General features: G+C 42.6%; 1 protein-coding gene and 1 non-coding gene across 2 annotated transcripts in view; one reads left to right on the top strand and one right to left on the bottom strand.

Moving 5' to 3' along the window:
* The window catches only part of DENND6A (DENN domain containing 6A), an 86,643-nt gene extending 73,425 nt beyond the window's left edge, over positions 1 to 13,218 (top strand). Inside the window, exon 20 of the mRNA XM_033210216.1 lies at positions 11,037 to 13,218. Within this exon, the coding sequence (XP_033066107.1) occupies positions 11,037 to 11,150 (114 nt within the window). The 3' untranslated portion in view covers positions 11,151 to 13,218. The remainder of the gene's footprint in view (positions 1 to 11,036) is intronic.
* Positions 4,337 to 4,462, bottom strand: LOC117084706. Its single transcript, XR_004437611.1, has one exon. It is a non-coding gene; the product is annotated as a U6atac minor spliceosomal RNA (small nuclear RNA).
* Positions 13,219 to 19,804: the final 6,586 nt, after the last annotated feature.

The following is a 19,804-nucleotide window of genomic DNA, read 5'->3' as shown; positions in this document are numbered from 1 at the left end:
CCTCCCAGGTTCAAGCTATTCTCCTGCCTGAGCCTCCCGAGTAGCTGGGATTACAGGCGTGCATCACCACACCCAGCTAATTTTTGTGCTTTTAGTCGAGACAGGGTTTCACCATGTTGGTCAGGTTGGTCTCAAACTCCTGACCTCAGGTGATCCACCCGCCTCAGCCTCCCAAAGTGCTGGGATTACAGGTGTGAGCCACTGCGCCCAGCCTTAATTGAATGAAATTTTATACTTCAATAGGAAACTTGAAATGATTGCATTCATTTAATGAAATGAGTAAATATTTTTATAATCAGAGGCTCTGGTGGTAGAACTCAACAAATCAGTTTTTTGTTTGTTCATTTGTTGTTGTTTTGTAGAGATGAGTTCTCGCTATAGTGCCCAGGCTGGTCTGAAACTCCTTGGGCTCAAGCAATCCTCCTGCCTCCACCTCCCAAAGTACTGGGATTACAGGCGTTAGCCACCTTACCCAGCCACAAATCATACTTTTTAAAAACAGCTTTATTGAGGTACAATAGACATACAATAAGCTGAACATACTTAAATTGTATAATTTGATATGTTTTCACATTTGAATACACCCATAAAACCGTCATCGGCCGGGCGCGGTGGCTCAAGCCTGTAATCCCAGCACTTTGGGAGGCCGAGACGGGCGGATCACGAGGTCAGGAGATCGAGACCATCCTGGCTAACACAGTGAAACCCCGTCTCTACTAAAAATACAAAAAACTAGCCGGCGAGATGGCGGGCGCCTGTAGTCCCAGCTACTCGGGAGGCTGAGGCAGGAGAATGGCGTGAACCCGGGAGGCGGAGCTTGCAGTGAGCTGAGATCCGGCCACTGCACTCCAGCCCGGGCGACAGAGCGAGACTCCGCCTCAAAAAAAAAAAAAAAAAAAAAAAAAAAAAACCGTCATCACAGCCAAGATAGTGAACATATTCATCACCCCCAAAATTTCCTTATGCCCATTTGCACTCCTTTCTGTCTCCCCCAAACAACTATTATAGATGTTTTCTGTTGCTATAGTTTGTATTTTCTAGAGTTTTATGTAAGTGAAATCATACAGTATATATACTCTTTCTGTTTTTTGGGGGGGAGGAGGTCTGACTTCTTTCACTCAGCGTTATGATTTTGAGATTCATTCATGTTGTTGCCTGTATCAGCAGGTCATTTCTTCTTATTGGTAAGTAGTATTGTGTTATAGGGGTATAACACATTTTTTACCCACTTACCTGTTGATAGACATTTGGATTGTTTCTAGTTTTTGGCTATTACAGATAAAGCTGCTGTGAACTCATGTACTAGTCCTTGGATGGACATATATTTCCTTTTTTCTTATGTAAATACCTAGGAGTGGTATGAGGGGGATGTCTTGGTCATATGGTAGGTGAATGTTTAACTTTTTAAAGAGATTGCCAAACTGTCCCAAAGTGGTTGTACTATTTTATTTCTAGGAGTATTGTATGAAAGTTCCACGTCCCAACTAACATTTGGTATGGTCAGCCTTTTTAATGTCAGCCATTCTAATAGGTTTGTATTGGTGCCTTATTGAGATTTTAATTTACATTTTGCTAATGACCTTTGATGCTGAGCATCTTTTCATGTGCTTATTAGCCTTCTCTGTATCTTGTTGGTAAAGTGCTCCAAGCTTTTGCTTATTATGTAACTTCCTATGGTTGTGCCTTGAGAGTTCTCTGTAATGTTCTTTTTGTTGGTTTGTTTTGGTTTTGGTTTGGTTTGGTTTTTGAGATGGAGTCTTACTCTGTTGCCCAGGCTGGAATACAGTGGCACGATCTTGGCTCACTGCAACTTCCACCTCCCATGTTCAAGTGATTCCCCTGCCTCAGCCTCCTGAGTAGCTAGGATTACAGACACCCACCACCATGCCTGGCTAATTTTTGTATTTTTAGTAGAGATGGGGTTTCGCCATGTTGACCAGGCTGGTCTTGGACTCTTGATCTTAAGTGATCCACCCACCTTGGCCTCCCAAAGTGCTGGGATTACAGGTGTGAGCCACTGAGCCCAGCCAGAGTTCTCCATATGTTCTTGATACAAGTTCTTTTTCAGATACATGCATTGCAAAGATCCTCCCACCCCTAGTTTATGACTGTTTTTTTCATTTTTAAAAGTGTCTTTTGAAAAGCAGTTTTTAATGTTGATTTAGTTCAACTTATGAATTTGTTCTTTTAAGTTTGTGTTCTTACCCAAGGTCACAAAGACCTGTGTTTTTTTCTATTATTTTTATTTTTGTTTTTTTGAGATGGACTCTCGCTCTGTCATCCAGGCTGGAGTGCAGTGGTGCAATCTCAGCTCACTGCAACCTCTGCCTCCCGGGTTCAAGCAATTCTCCTGCCTTAGCCTCCCCAGTAGCTGGGATTACAGGCGTGCACCACCGCGCCTGGCTAATTTTTGTATTTTTAGAAGAGATAGGGTTTCACCATACTGGTCAGGCTGGTCTCCAACTCCTGACCTCAAGTGATCCGCCTGCCTCAGCCCCTCAAAGTGCTAGGATTATAGGTGTTAGCCAACACGCTCAGCCTCTGCTAGCAGTTTTACAGTTCTAGGTTTTGCATTTAGGTGTATAAACCATTTGGAATTAGTTTTAGTGTGTAGGTGAAGTATGCATTTAACGGTTTTTTTTTTGTTTTTTGCATATGAATATTAATTGTCCCAGCACCATTTGTTGAAAGGTGATTATTATTGCCAAAAATCAGTTGCATTGGCTTTGTTGTACCTTTGTCAAAATTCAGTTGTCCATATATATATGTGTGGGTTTATTTTTACACTTCCTATTCTGTGCCACTATTCTGTATATGTCTATCTTTATGCCAGTACCACATTGCTTGATTACTGTAGCTTTATTGTTGAAACTGGGTGGTGTTAGCCCTCCAGTATGTGTCCTTTTTAAAGGCTGTTTTGCTTACTTAATTAGTTTACATTTCCATACAAATTCTAGAATCAGCTTATGAATTTCTACACAAATTCTTGCTGGGATTTTGATTGGGATTGCATTGAATTTATGGATCAATTTGAGGGAGAATTGAATAATTTCAAGTCTTCTGAACTATGAACAAAGTATATGTATGTTTGTTTTCCATTTATATATGTTTTAATTTCAGCAATATTTTGTAATTATCAACACAAGTCTATCATATCTTCTGTCAGATTTATCTCTAAGCCTATCATATTTTTGATGTTGCAAATGATATTTTTAAAAAATTTAAATTTACAATTTTTCAAAAATTTAGTTCGAAATACTAGTATTGTACATATATATATATTGATCTTGTATCCTATAATCTTGCTATACTCATTTATTCTAGTAGCCTTTTTTGAAGATTCCATCAGATTTTTTACATAGAAGACTATGCCATCTGTGAATAAAGACTGTTTTACTTCTTTCCAATCTGGGTGACCTTTATTTATTTTTCTTTGATTACACTGGCTAGAATCCCCAATGCAATGTTGAATAGCATTGGTAAGAGCTGACATACTCATTTTTAAACATTTTTCTTTTTTAAAACTTTTTTTTTTTTTTGAGAGGGGTTTCTACTATGTTGCTCTCAAACTCCTGGGCTCAAATGATCCTCCTGCGTCAGCCTCCTGAGTAGTTGGGATTACAGACATGTACCACCTTGTCCAGCTCTTTCTGATCTTAAAAGAAAAGCATTCAATTTTTCTTTTATTTTCTTTTCTTTTTTTTTTGAGATGGAGTCCTGCTCTGTCACCCAGACTGGAGTGCAGTGGCACGATCTCGGCTCACTGCAGCTTCCATCTCCCAGGTTCAAGTGATTCTCCTGTCTTAGCCTCCTGAGTAGCTGGGACTACAGGTGCCTGCCACTGTGCCCAGCTAATTTTTGTATTTGTAGTTGACACGGGGTTTTACCATCTTGGCCAGGCTGGTCTCAAACTCCTGATCTGGTGATTCACCCACCTCAGCCTCCCAAAGTGCTGGGATTACAGGCGTGAGCCACCGTGCCTGGCCTCAATTTTTCATCACTAATTATGATACTAGCTGTAGGTTTTTTATAGATGTTCTTTTTTTTTTTTTTTTTTTTGAGATAGAGTCTTGCTCTGTTGCCCAGGCTGGAGTGCAATGGCATGATCTTGGCTTACTGCAATCTCCGCCTCCCGAGTTCAAGCGATTCTCCTGCCTCAGCCTCCTGAGTAGCTAGGACTACAGGCCCACCACCATGCCCAGCTAATTTTTGTGTTTTAGTAGAGATGGGGTTCCACCATGTTTGCTAGGATCGTCTCCAACATCTGACCTCATGATCCATCTGCCTTGGCTTCCAAAGTGCTGGGATTACAGGCGTGAGCCACTGCACCCAGCAAAAATAACGATGGCTAGACGCCATGAAGTAGGTGGCAATGCCTTAATCGTATACATGTTGTCAGGCCTGAGGGCCTCTTCCATCCTTGCCAAGGGAAGTGCTAACCTTCTCTCCTTTCATACAACACGTAGATATTCTTTATCAAGTTGATGAAGTCCCCTTCTGTTTCTAGTTTGCCTGAGAGGTGTTTTATTTATTTATTTATTTTTTGAGGTGGAGTCTCGCTCTGTCGCCCAGGCTGGAGTGCAGTGGCGTGATCTTAGCTCACTGCAACCTCCGCCTACCGGGTTCACACCATTCTCCTGCCTCAGCCTCCTGAGGTGCTGGGACTACAGGCGCCGGCCACCACACTGGGCTAATTTTTTGTATGTTTAGTAGAGACGGGGTTTCACCGTGTTAGCCAGGATGGCCTCGATCTCCTGACACCGTGATCCGCCCGCCTTGGCCTCCCAAAGTGCTGGGATTACAGGCATGAGCCACCGTGCCTGGCCTGCCTGAGAGTTTTTATCAATAACGGGCTACATATAAACTATTTAACAAATGTATTTAATTTGTTAAATCTATTTATCAAATAATTTAATTTGTTAATTAACAAGTGTGTATATTAATATACATTTAACAAATATATTTGACAAACACATTTGTTGGCTGGGTGGAGTGGCTTACACCTGTAATCCCAGCACTTTGAGATGCTGAGGCAAGCAGATCACTTGAGCCCAGGAGTTTGAGACTAGCCTGGGCAACATGGTGAAACCCTGTCTCTACTAAAAATACAAAATTAGCCTGGCGTGGTGGTGCATGCCTGTAATCCCAGCTACTCGGGAGGCTGAAGCAGGAGAATTGCTTGAACCCGGGAGGCAGAGGTTGCGGTGAGCTGAGATCACGCCATTACACTCCAGCCTGGGCAACAAGAGTGAAACTCTGTCTCAAAAAAACAAAAACAAAAACAAACTAAAATTAAGCGGGGCATGGTGGTTCATGCTTTTAGTCCCTGCTACTTGGGAGACTGAGATGGGAGGATTGATTGAGCCCGGGATGTTGAGGCTGCAGTGAGCCATCATGGTACCATGCACTTAAGCCTGGGCAACAGAGTGAGACCCTGTTTCAAAAAACAAACAAAAAAAACCTCATGGTAAAACAAATGCTTTTGTACCTGCATCTATTGAAATGACTGTATAGCCTTTTTAATTTGTAAATATGATTCATTTATGTTAAACCAACTCTATTCCTGTTATTAAAATCATTTATCAAATCAATAGAATTTCTTTAAGATTCAGAGAGGATATGTGCAGGTTTGTTACATGGATATATTGTGTGATGCTGAGATTTGGGCTTCTAATGATCCCGTCCCTGAAGTAGTGGACATAGTACCTTATAAGTAGTTTTTTAGCTGTTGCCTCCCTCCCTTCCTCCTCACTTTTGGAATCCCCAGTGTTTATTATTCCCATCTTTGTGTCTGTGTGTACCCAGTGTTTAGTTCCCCCTTACAGGTGAGAACCTGTAGCATTTGGTTTTCTGTTTCTGCATTAATTTGCTTAGGATAATAGCCTCCAGCTGCAACCACCTTGTTGCAAAGGACTCTATTTTGTTCTTTTTTATGGGTATATAGTATTCCTTGGTGTATATGCACCACACTTTATTTATTTATTTATTTATTTATGAGGCAGAGTCTCACTCTGTTGCCCAGGCTAGAGTGTGGTGGCACGATTTCGGCTTACTGCAGCCTTGACCTCCCAGGCTGAAGGGGTCCCCCCACCTCAGCCTTTCTGGTAGCTGGGACCACAGGTGTGTGCCCCTACACTTGGCTAATTTTTTAAAAATAATTTTTGTAGAGATGAGGTTTCACAGGGTTGCCCAGGCTGGTCTCAAACTCCTGGGCTCAAGTGATCCTCCCACCTTGGCCTCCCAAAGTGCTAGAATTAACAGGTGTGAGCCACCAAGCCTTGCCCTATCCACTCTTGATGGGCACCTGGGTAGATTCCATGTCTTTGCTATTGTGACTAGTGCTGCAATAAAGATGTGAGTGCAGGTGTTTTTTTGGTAGAATGATTTATTTTCCTTTGGGTATATACCCTGTAATGGGATTGCTAGGTCAAATGATAGTTCTATTTTTATTTTGAGAAATCTCCAAACTGCTTTCCACAGGGACTGAACTAATCTGCATTCCTACCAATGGCATATAAGCATTCCCTTTTTCTCCACAACCTTGCCAACATCTGTTATTTTTTGACTTTTTAATAACAGCCATCCTGACTGGTGTGGGATGGTATCTCATTGTGGTTTTGATTCACATCTGTAGAATTTTTTATTAGACAGGGTCTTGCTTTGTCACTCAGGCTGGAGTGCAGTGGTTTGATTATAGCTCACTGCATCCTTGACCTCCTGGGCTTAAGCAACCCTCTAGCCTCAGCCTCCAAGTAACTGGGACTACAGGCTTGTGTCACTACACCTGGCTAATTTTTAAATTTTTTGTAGAGATGAGGTTTCACTGTGTTGCCCAGGCTGGTCTCGAACTCCTGAGCTCAAATGATCCTCCTGCTTCAGCCTCCCAAAGTGCAAGGATCACAGACACGAGTCACTGTGCCTGGCCTAGAATTTTTTTATGATCTTTGCTAATTTTTTTTTGAATTTTTGCATCTATGTTCATGAGACATACTGGTTTGTCATTTTTTTGGTAATGTCTTTGTCTGCTTTTGGTATCAGGCTTCATAGAATGAGTTGGAAGTTTGTGTCAAATTGGTATTATATCTTCCTTAAAGGTCTGGTAGAATCTACCAGTTAAGCAATTTGGACCTAGAATTTTCTGTGGGATGGTATTTAACCACATTTTTGGTTTTTAAAATAGATACAAGGCTATTAAGGTAGTCTGTTTCTTCTCCTCTTCCTCCTTTATTCTTTCTCCTTCTCTTTCTTCTTCTTTCTCCTCCTCCTCCTCTTCTTTCTCTTCCTCCTCCTCTTCTTCTCCTCCTCCTCCTCTTCCCCCGCTCCTCCTCCTTCTTTCCTTCTTCTTCTTCCTTCTTTTTTCTTTGGGACAAGGTCTCACTTTGTAGCCCAGGCTACTACAGTGGTGCACTCATGTCTCACTGCAGCCTCTCTCTGCTGGGCTCAAGTGATCCTGCCACATCAGCCTCCTGAGTAGCTGGGAGTACAGCCGTACACCACCACACCTGGCTAATTTTTTGTATTTTTTTGTAGACATGAGGTTTTGCCATGTTGCCCAGGCTGCTTTCTAACTACTGGGCTCCAGTGATCCTCCTGCCTTGGCCTCTCAAAGTGCAAGGATTACAGGCATGAGCAGCACACCTGGCCTGTCTGTTTCTTCAAGTGAGCTTTGGTAGTTTGTCTTTCGAGAAATTTGTCCATTTCATCTAAATTGTCAAATTTATGGACATGAAATTACTCCCTCATTATCCTTTTAATATCTGGAGACCCTGTGGTGATGTAACCTCTCATTCCTGATATTAGAGGCTTATCAGTTTTACTGATCTCAACCATGTTTTAGTTGTATTTATTGTATTTATTGATTTTCTGTAATTTTTTTTTTTCTTGAGACAGAGTCTCACTCCATCATCCAGACTGGAGTGCAGTAGCATGATCTTGGCTCACTGCAACCTCCGACTCCCGGGTTCAAGCAATTCTGCCTCAGCCTCCTGGGTTGCTGGGATTACAGGAGCATGCCACCACGCCCGGCTTTTATGTTTTTAGTAGAGATGAGGTTTCACCATGTTGGCCAGGCTAGTCTCAAACTCTTGACCTCAAATGATCCGCCCGCCTCAGTCTCCCAAGGTGCTGGCTCACGCCTGGCCTATATTTTTCTTTCAATTTCATAGAATTCTGCTTTTGTCTTTTGTTTACTTTGGTTTTAATTTTCTCTCTCTTTTTTAGTTACTCAAGGCAGAAGTGGAAGTTGTTGACGTGAGACCATTCTTCTTTTCTAAGCCTTTAGTGCTATAAACTTCCCCCTATGTACTGCTTTAGTGTCATCACACAAATTCTAATATGTTCTATATTTATTTTCGTTCAGTTCAGAGTACCTTATAATTTTTTTCCATGTGTACATATTGTTCAGCTCCTACTTATAAGTGAGATCATTAGTATTAACTTTCTGTTTGAGTTATTTCATTTAAGATAATGACTTCCAGTTCTTTTTCCTAGCACTTTGGGAGGCTGAGGTGGGTGAACTGCCTGAGCTCAGGAGTTCGAGACCAGCCTGGACAACACAGTGAAACCTCGTCTCTACTAAAATACAAAAAATTAGCCAGGTGCAGGGGTGGATACCTGTAGTCCCAGGATTACAGGTGGAGCCACTGCTCGGCCATAAAAAAAACCTTTTTTTTTTTTGAGACACAGTCTCACTCTGTCACCCACTCTAGAGTGCAATGGCACAATCTCGGCTCACTGCAAACTCTGCCGCCTGGGTTCAAGCGATTCTCCTGCCTCAGCCTCCCAAGTAGCTGGGATTACAAGCGCCTGCCCCTGTGCCTGGCTAATTTTTGTATTTTTTGTAGAGACCGCCTTGGTCAGGCTGGTCTTGAACTCCTGACCTTTGTGTTTTTAGAAAAAAAGGATTACACCCGCCTCGGCCTCCCTCTACTAAAAAATACAAAAATAATTAGCTGGGCGTGTTGGCAGGCACCTGTAGTTGCAGCTACTTGGGAGGCTGAGGCAGGAGAATGGCGTGAACCCGGGAGGCGGAGCTTGCAGTGAGCCGAGATCGCGCCACTGCACTTCAGCCTGGGCGACAGAGCGAGACTCCGTCTCAAAAAAAAAAAAAAAAAAAAGGGAAAAATCTTTTGTTATTGACTTCTAATTTAATTTCAGTGTGGTCTGTGAACATACTTGGTATGACTTGAATCCTTTCCAATTTAAGATTTATGGCCCAGAATATAGTTTATCTTGGTAAATGTTCTGGGTACACACTTGAGAACAATGTGTATTTTGCTGTTGTTGGGTGGAGTGTTTTATAAATGTCAGTTAGGTCAAGTTGGCTGGTAGTATTGTTCATGTCAGATTTTCTGCCTATTTGTTGTCATATATAAGAGAGGGCTGTTGAAATCTCTTGATTATAATAATTATAATTGTGGATTCATGTATTCCTTGTTCTAAAATCTACTTTATCTGATATTAGAAGAATTATCCTAGCTTTCTTTTGACTAGTGTTAGCATGGTACATCTTTTCCATACTTACACTCTTAAACAATTTGTGTCTTTATGTTTCTATTATCTTTTTTTTTTTTTTTTTTTTTGAGACGGAGTCTCACTCTCTTGCCCAGGCTGGAGTGCAGTGGCGTGATCTTGGCTCACTGCAAACTGAGTTCACGCCTCCCGGGTTCACGCCATTCTCCTGCCTCAGCCTCCCGAGTAGCTGGGACTACAGGTGCCCGCCACTATGCCCGGCTAATTTTTTTGTATTTTTAGTAGAGACGGGGTTTCACTGTGTTAGCCAGGATGGTCTCGATCTCCTGACCTCGTGATCCACCCGCCTCGGCTCCCAAAGTGCTGGGATTACAAGCGTGAGCCACCACACCCGGACTAAAAAATTTCTAAAATATAAAGACATAGGCGGCGCACCTGTGACTCACGCCTGTAATCCCAGCACTTTGGGAGGCTGAGGTGGATAGATCACAAGGTCAGGAATTTGAGACCAACCTGACCAAGATGGTGAAACCCTGTCCCTACGAAAAATACAAAAATTAGCCAAGCGCAGTGGTGGGCGCTTGTAATCCCAGCTACTTGGGAGCCAAGAGGCAGGAGAATCGCTTGAACCTGAGTGGCAGAGGTTGCAGTAAGCCGAGATCGTGCCACTGCACTCTAGCCTGGGTGACAGAGTAACACTGTGTCTCAAAAAAAAAGAAAAAAAAAGTTTTTTCTATGGCTGGGCAGTGGCTTATGCCTGTAATCCTAGCACTTTGGGAGGCCGAGGCAGGCAAATGGCCTGAGCTCAGCAGTTTGAGACCAGCCTGGGCAACACGGTGAAACCCCATCTCTACTAAAATGCAAAAAATTAGCTGGGTGTGGTGGTGGGCGCCTATAATCCCAGCTACTTGGGAGGCTGAGACAGGAGAATCACTTGAACCCGGGAGGTGGAGGTTGCAGTGAGCCGAGATCACACCACTGTACTCCAGCCTGAATGATAGAGCGAGACTCTGTCTCCAAAAAAATAAAAAAAGAAGTTTTTTTTGTATATAGTTCATTCTTGCTTTTTTATTCAGACAATGTTTGCCTTTTTAATTGGTATGTTTATATCATTTCATTATAGAGTTAGGTTTGAGTCTATTATCTTGCTATTTGTTTTCTATTTGTCTTATCTGCTCTTTGTTCTCTTTTTCCTTTTTTTCCTGGGTTCTTTCAAATTATTTTTATTTTTATTTTTTTGAGACGGAGTCTCGCTCTGTCGCCCGGGCTGGAGTGCAGTGGCCGGATCTCAGCTCACTGCAAGCTCCGCCTCCCGGGTTTACGCCATTCTCCTGCCTCAGCCTCCCGAGTAGCTGGGACTACAGGCGCCCGCCAGCTCGCCCGGCTAGTTTTTTGTATTTTTTAGTAGAGACGGGGTTTCACCGTGTTAGCCAGGATGGTCTCGATTTCCTGACCTCGTGATCCACCCGTCTCGGCCTCCCAAAGTGCTGGGATTACAGGCTTGAGCCACCACGCCCGGCGGGTTCTTTCAAATTAATAGATTTTTTTTTTTTTTTTTTTTTTAGGCGGACTCTCGCTCTGTCAGCAGGCTGAAGTGCAGTGTCAAGATATCAGTATTTTTAGAAGACACGGGGTTTCACCATGTTGGCCAGGATAGTCTCAATCTCCTGGCTTTGTGATCCACCCGCCTCGGCCTCCCGAAGTGTTGGGACTAAGACGTGAGCCACTGTAATAGAATATTGCTAATGGTTTCACTTTCTCTCTTTTGAGTGATTATTAAGTATAATTCTTTTATTATTTTAGTGGTTACTTTAAGGTATATTGTATACATGTTTAACTTAACTAGTCTACCTTCAATTATATTATACCACTTCGTGTACAGAATAGGAATCTTACAATAATGTTTCCATTTTTTTATTCCAGTCCTTATATTATTGTTGATAAATTTTACTTTGGTGTGTTAAAACTCTCACAGTATGTTATTTTTGTTTAAACAGTTATCTTTTTTAAAGAAAGTTTTAAACTGAAAAGTCAACATATACACTATTATACTTAATCTTTTCCTGTGCTATTTCCTTGGGTAGATCCATATGGTATCATTTTTCTTTTGCCTGAAACACTGCCTTTAACATTTCTGGTAGTGTAGGTGTACTGTCAAGGAATTCTTTCAACTTTTGCGTGTCTGAAAGCATCTTTATTTTTCCTTCTTTTTATAAGATATTTTTGCTGGATATATATTTCTAGGGTGACCTTTTTTACTTTCACTATTTTGAGGTGTTACTCCACTGTCTTCTTGCCTGCAATGTTTCCAGTGAGAAATATGATGTCACCCTTATCTTTGTTCCTATATGGTTACTAAGTCTCTTTTTCTCTGACTGCTTTTAAGATTTCCTCTTTATCACTGGTTTTGACTTATTTGATGGCAATATACTTTGATATAATTTTCTTCATGTTTCTTGTGCTTGGGGTTAGTAAAGCATCTGTACCTGTGGTTTAACCAAATTTGGGAAAATGTAGGTCATTGGTCATTATTTTGTAACATTTTTTTTTCTGTCCCTCTTCCCTTCTTTTAGGGACTTCAGTTACCCATGTATTAGGCTACTTGAGGCTATTTCACAGCTCACTGATGCTCTTCATGTTTCCTTTTTGACTCTTTTCTATTTCATTTTGAATAGCTCCTATTTCTATGAGTTTATTAATCTTTTCTTCTGTGTAGTTTAATCTACTATTAATTCCATCTAGTGTATTTTTCATCTCAGACATTGTAGTTTTTATTTCTAGATGCTCAAGTCTTTTAAAAAATATCTTACATGTCTTTACTTATTTAAAGTAACATCTCTGTCAGTTCTATGTTGGTTTCAATTGATCGATTATTCTCATCATGATGGTCATGTATTCCTTCCTCTTTGCATGCCCAATAATTTTGGATTAGATGCCAGATTTTTACCTTGTTGGATATTGTGTATTTTTGTTTTACTTTAAATCCTTGTGAGCTTTGTTCTAGGATGTAGTTAAATGACTGGGAAATAATTTGATCTTTTCAGGTTTTTTATAATTTGTTAGGTAGATCCAGAGTAGTGCTCAATCTAGAATTATTTGTCATCAGTGAGGCAAGATCTTTTTGAGTACTCTACCCACTGTCCCACAGGTTATGGGTTTTTTTCAATCTGGCTGATAGGACCAGGCATTGTTCCCAGCCAACCCTGGGCACTGTTTCCTCTAACCTTACCTGTCGATTTTCCCCTTGGTTTTGGGTAGTTTGCTCAGATTCATGTGCTAATAAGTACTTTGCTGAATATTCTAAGGAAACTTCTGCAGATTTCTCTTTCTGTGCTGCTCTCTCCTCTCTGGAATTCTGTCCTAAGGTTTGGTTTCCCTAGACTCTCAGCTCAAAGAGTCCACCAGGCTAACTGTGTTCCCCGTTTCTGTGCTGCAACTTAGACACATTCCCAAGGCAATAAACTGGGGCAATCTCCCGGCTCCCTGCATTTGTGTCCTCTCTTTTAGGAATCATTGTCCTTTGATGCCTGATGTCCAGTGTCTTCAAAAACCATTATTTCTTATTTGCTGCCTAGTTTGTTTCTGTTTATTTTAGGTGAGTGGGTAAATCTGGTTTTTGTTACTTCATCCTGGCTAGAAGTGAGAGTCCCAGCAATTTAGTTATTTTGTTTTAAAAGATGGAGTCTTGGCTGGCATGGTGGCTCACACCTTTAATCACAATACTTCGGGAGGCTCAGGTGGGAGGATTGCTTGAAGCCAGGGGGTCAAGACCAGCCTAGGCAACAAAGCAAGACCCCATCTCTAAAAAAAACTTTAAAAATTAGCCAGGCATGGGGGCACATGCCTATAGTCCAAGCTGCTCAGGAGAAGAGGATCACTTGAGCCTAAGAGCTTGAAGTTGCAGTGAGCCATGATCATACCACTGCATTCCAGCCTATATAATAGAGTGAGACTCTGTCTCAAAAAAAAAAAAAAAAAAGGAAGAAAGAAAGAAAAAGAAAGACATGACACATGAGGTCTTGCTTTGTTGTCCAGGCTAGACTCTTAACTCCTAGGCTCCAATGAGCCTCCTAATTGGAGCTCATTGTGGCTCCAATGAGCCACAGGTGTGGGCCACCATGCCCAGTTTTTAGCATTCCAGTTTTAACAAACCCTCAGGCTTAAGTTTGAGAATTCTGTTAAAATTTGAGAACCATATAGATATATGAATTTAACAGTAGGTGATTATTTCATTAACACTATCAACCACCATTTATCATGAAGACAGTATTACATGAATCAGTAAATCTAATTTTTAGAGGAAAAAAATTGTAGATTAATCTCTTTTCTATGTTTTGTAGCTTGGAAGATATTTAAGTAATTGTGATACATTAAAAAAAATTTCTGCCGGGCATAGTGGCTCATGCCTGTATCCCAGCACTTTGGGAGGCCAAGGCGGGTGGATCACGAGGTCGAGTTCAAGACCAGCCTGGCCAAGATGGTGAAACCTTGTCTCTACTAAAATTACAAAAATTAACCAGGTGTGGTGGCAGATGCCTGTAATCTCAGCTACTTGGGAGACTGAGGCAGAGAACTGCTTGAACCCGGGAGGCAGAGGCTGCAGTGAGTTGAGGTCACGCCACTGCACTCTAGCCTGGGCGACAGAGCAAGACTCTGTCTCAAAAAAAAAAAAAAAAAAAAAAAAAAAAATCTGGGCTGGGTGCGGTGGCTCACGCCTGTAATCCCAGCACTTTGGGAGGCTGAGGTCAGGAGTTTGAGACCAGCCTGACCAACATGGAGAAACCCCACCTCTACTAAAATTACAAAATTAGCCGGGGGTGGTGGTGCATGCCCGTAATCCCAGCTACTTGGGAGGCTGACACAGGAGAATCACTTGAATCCAGGAGGTGGGGGTGGTGAGCTGAGATCGCGCCATTGCACTCCAGCCTGGGCAACCAGAGCAAAACTCCATCTCAAAAAAAAAAAAAAAAATATATATATATATATATATATATTTTATATCTGTATATATATATTTTTATATATATTTCTGGCCATGGTGGCTCATGCTTGTAATCCCAACACTTTGGGAGGTGGACAGATCACTTGAGGCTAGGAGTTCAAGACCAGCCTGGCCAACATATGAAATCCTGTCTCTACTTAAAATACAAAAATTAGCCAGGCGTGGTGGCTCATGCCTGTAGTCCCAGCTACTCTGGAGGCTGAGGCATAAGAATCACTTGAACCTGGGAGGGAGAGGTTGCAATGAGCCAAAATCATGCCACTGCACTCCAGCCTGGGCAACAGAATAAGACTGTCTTTAAAAAATAAAAATAAAAATAAAAAATAAACATGAAAATATTTGTACAGCCAGGAAGGATGGAGATTTGGGCAAGGGGAGGAAGATTTCGTGAAATAACCTTATTTCATTAATGTTGCAGTGGTACATGGCAAATAGTCTTGGATATTTAGCTTTAAGCTACCTAATTTCTTCAACTGTGAAACTTTTTTTTTTTTTTTTCTGAAACAGTCTCGCTCTGTTGCCCAGGCTAGAGTGCAGTGGCAAGATCTCGGCTCACTGCAACCTCTGCCTCCCGGGTTCAAGTCATTCTCCTGCTCCAGCCTGCCGAGTAGTTGGGATTACAGGCGCCCACCACCATGCCTGGCTAATTTTTGTGTTTTCAGTAGAGATGGGGTTTCACTCTGTTGGCCAGGTTGGTCTCAAACTCCCGACCTCAGGTAACCTACCCGCCTCAGCCTCCCCAAAGTGCTGGGATTACAGGCACAAACCACCGCACTTGGCCTAACTGTGAAACTTTTATAAATGCTAAATGGTAGGCCAGATGTAGTGGCTGATGCCTGTAATCTCAGCCCTTTGGGAGGCTGAGGCAGGTGGATTACCTGAGGTCAGGAGTTGGAGATCAGCCTGGCCAACATGGTGAAACCCCATCTCTACTAAAAATACAAAAATTAGCCAGGCGTGCTGGCGCGCACCTGTAGTTCCAGCTGAGGCAGAAGTATCACTTGAACCCGGGAGGTGGAGGTTGCAGTGCGCCGAGATCATGCCACTGCATTCCAGTCTGGGCGGCAGAGAGAGACTCTGTCTCAAAAAAAAAAAAAAGAGACAATAAAGGGCACTGAACGTTAAGGGAAGGTTTTTAACTACATGGCAGAGAGCCTGAGTTGTTGAGAGGTAATAGGTTGGGCCAAATGATCTAAACACTCAGAATTCACATACCACTCCCCTTCTGGAAGGGAAAGTGGGTGGACAAGACTCTCTGTAGAAGCACAGATACTCTTGTACTGTGCAGATAAATAACAATGTTTAGAGAATGTTTAAACAAGAGCAGTGGTGGATTACAGTCAGATGAGATCAAAGTAGAGTTTACAAAGGTTAGGAGGAAATGGCAAAAATTATATTGTCGTGCAATGAATAAGGGGGCTAACACAGAATTGAATCAGTCTTGCAGAGAACAAGGTGAGTGGCATGGATTAAACTGTTGAGAGGATTAAATGGGATAATGCACATTAAGTACAATGACTGGCAATACGGGTATTGTAAGTGCTCAATAACCACTTATTGCTATTAAATAGTACTGCTATTTATAGAATATATCTGCTCAAATGCTTTAAAAAATTCAAAGAAGGGCCATGCACGGTGGCTCACACCTGTAATCCCAGCACTCTGGGAGGCTGAGGCGGGCAGATCACTGGAGGTCAGGTGTTCAAAACCAGCCTGGTTAACATAGTGAAACCCATCTCTACTAAAAAAAAAAAAAAAATTAGCCGGTTGTAGTGGTGGGCACCTGTAGTCCCAGCTACTTGGGCAGCTGAGGCAGAAGAATCACCTGAACCCAGGAGGCAACGATTGCAGTGAGGTGAAGATAGCTCCACTGCACTCCAGCCTAGGCGACAGAGCAAAACTGTCTCAAAAAAAAAAAAAAAAAAGAAGGAAAGAAAAAAGGAAGACATATAAGAAAAAAGGAAGAGAGATGGTTTCCTGAATAAGCTTGCATTCTAATGAGACATAACAATCAGCAAAAATAATTATAGTTGTCCCTGGATATTTGGGGAGATTGGTTCCAGGATCCCCGTGATACCAAAATCTGCAGATGCTCAAGGCCCTTACAGTCGCCACTCTGCACCTGCAGGTTCCACATCTGCTGTTGGCTGAATCTGTGGGTTTGAAACCTGCAGATACAGGGGGTCTGCTCTCTGTACATTATTAAACCCAAGGGACTGGAATGTAAATTCTGTATACATATTTGTGACTAAGAAGATCTCATTAAGAAAAATAATCAGAGGCTGGGCATGGTGGCTCACGTCTATAATCCCAGCACTTTGGGAGGGTGAGGTGGGTGGACCACCTGAGGTCAGTTTGAGACCAGCCTGGCCAACATGGTGAAACCCCCTCTCTACTGAAAATAAAAAATTAGCCGGGTGCGGTGGCACGCGCCTATAATTCCAGCTACCCAGGAGGCTGATACGGGAGAATCACTGGAACCCAGGAGGCAGAGGCTGCAGTGAACCAAGATCGCCCCACTGCACTGCAGCCTAGGCGACAGAGCAAGACTCCGTCTCAAAAAAAAAAAAAAAGAAAAGAAAAATAACCAGAGGTTAGGAAAATATAATACCTAGTGTAGTATGTTATGAGTACATGCTTTTGAGTCTGGGCAACTTTATATAACACTGTGTTCAAAAGCGATATGATTAAATGAAGTACATGGCTTGGCTTAGCAAGCATAAACTATAGCAGTTTTTCTTGTGGGGCTCAATTTCCTCATTTTTAAAAATAAGAAAGATTCTCTTCTGGGTTTATATTGACAAAGGTGAATAGAAAAATATTTTCGCCGGGCGCGGTGGCTCAAGCCTGTAATCCCAGCACTTTGGGAGGCCAAGACGGGCGGATCACGAGGTCAGGAGATCGAGACCATCCTGGCTAACACGGTGAAACCCCGTCTCTACTAAAAATACAAAAAAAACTAGCCGGGCGAGGTGGCGGGCGCCTGTAGTCCCAGCTACTCGGGAGGCTGAGGCAGGAGAATGGCGGGAACCCGGGAGGCGGAGCTTGCAGTGAGCTGAGATCCGGCCACTGCACTCCAGCCCGGGCGACAGAACGAGACTCCGTCCCAAAAAAAAAAAAAAAAAAAAAAAAAAAAAGAAAAATATTTTCTAAATATTTTCAAAAATAGAGATGGCATCTTACAATATTGCCAAGGCTAGTCTGGAACTTCTGGGCTCAAGTGATTCTCCCATCTTGGCCTCCCAACGTGCTGGGATTACAGGTGTGAGCCACCGTGCCTGACAGTGCCTATAAAAATAAAATAAAATAAAAACAAATCTGGGGTCCAGGCACGGTGGTTCATACCTCTACTACCAACATTTTGGGAGGCCAAGGTGAGTGGATCACCTGAGCTCAGGAGTTGGATACTAGCTTGGGCAACATGCTGGTCTCTACCAAACGCCGACTCTACCAAAAATACATAAAATAGCTGGGCATGGTGGGATATGTCTGTGATACCAGCTACTTGGGAGGCTGAGGCGGGAGGAAAAAGGGAGGGGAGAGGGGAGTGGAGAGAAAAGGGAAGGGAAGGGAAAAGGGAAGGGAAAGGGAGAGAATGATGAAGGAAATAAAAAAAAGAGAAAGAAAGAAAAGAAAGAAAGAAAAAGAAATTTGGCCGGGAACAGTGGCTCAGGCCTATAATCCCAGTACTTTGGGAAGCCAAGGCAGACAGATTGGTTGAACTCAGGAGTTTGAGACCAGCCTTGGCAACATGGCAAAACCCTGTCTCTACAAAAAATAACACCACTTAGCCAAGTGCAGTGGCATACCTGTAGTCCCAGCTACTTTGGGGCTAAGGTGGGAGGATCACTTGATCCCAGGAGGTTGAGGCTCCAGTAAGCCGAGATGATGCCACTGCACTTCAGCTTGGGTGACAAAGTGAGACCCTCTCTCAAATAAATAAATAAATGTAAGAAGGTAATATAGTGTAGTGGTTAAGAGTGTTAATGGCGGGGTGCACTGGCTCACACCTGTAATCCCAACACTTTGAAGGCCGAGGTAGAAGGATCGCTTGGGCCCAGGAATTCCAGACCAGCCTGAATCCACTTATTTAAAAAAAAAAAAAAAGTGTTAATACCAGAAGAAATGGATTCTTATAACTGTTCCACTGCTTTTAGCTGTGTGACCTTAGGCAGATTATTTAATCTCTCTGACCCTTATTATTTTTATCTGTACAATAGAGATATTACAGTCTGCCATTAACATCCTGTTTTGTAATTTACATTAACCACTTGATGTGTAGCATATTCTTACTGAAAAATCTGTTTTGACAACTTTTGTTTTGGTTCAAGTTTTGGAGGCTAGAGATGGAGAAAAGAATTCTTTAGATTTATTTTGCATGACTAAACAGAAAACATGGATTAAGATTTGGAATAAGTTACAGGGAGGAGGGCTCATACGATTTGTCTTTTGCGAAATTCAGTCAATTTAAGAAGACCTTAAGAATCAGTTGAAGACTGGGCCCTCCACCTCACTAAGCTAAAGAGAAAAGTCAAGCTGGGAACTGCTTAGGGCCAACCTGCCTCCCATTCTATTGAAAGTCACCCCTCTGCTCACTGAGATAAACACGTAACTGATTGCCTCCTTTGGACAGGCTAATCAGAAACTCAAAGGAATGCAACCATTTGTCTCTTATTTACCTATGCCTTGGAAGCTCCCTCCCCAATTAGTCTTCTTGCCTTTGCTTTGAGTTGTCTCGTCTTTTCAGAACGAACCAAAGTTCATCTTACATATGTTGACTGATGTCTCATGTCTCCCTAAAATGTATATAACCAAACCATGCTCTGATCACCTTGGGCACATGTCTACAGGACCTCCTGAGGCTGTGTCACGGGCGTGTGTCCTCAACTTTGGCAAAATTAACTTTCTAAATTAACTGGGACCTGCCTCAGATTTTGGAGGTTCACAGGATACAAGAAGGTCTGTCATTTAGCAAGCTTCCAAAATGCAATTTTTTTTGAGACGGAGTCTCGCTCTGTTGCCCGGGCTGGAGTGCAGTGGCCGGTTCTCAGCTCACTGCAAGCTCCGTCTCCCGGGTTTATGCCATTCTCCTGCCTCAGCCTCCGAGTAGCTGGGACTACAGGCGCCCGCCACCTCGCCCGGCTAGTTTTTTTTTTTTGTATATTTTAGTAGAGACGGGGTTTCACCGTGTTAGCCAGGATGGTCTCGATCTCCTGACCTCGTGATCCGCCCGTCTCGGCCTCCCAAAGTGCTGGGATTACAGGCTTGAGCCACCGCGCCCGGCCCCCAAAATGCAATTTTAGGTTATTCAACTGCTAAGCAACTCTTTAC

Source organism: Trachypithecus francoisi, unplaced genomic scaffold (assembly GCF_009764315.1).
Source record: "Trachypithecus francoisi isolate TF-2019V2 unplaced genomic scaffold, Tfra_2.0 Lachesis_group0, whole genome shotgun sequence".
Classification (NCBI taxonomy): Eukaryota; Metazoa; Chordata; class Mammalia; order Primates; family Cercopithecidae; genus Trachypithecus; species Trachypithecus francoisi.
Note: the sequence above shows the minus strand (reverse complement) of the source record. Positions and strands in the feature narration are given on the sequence as shown.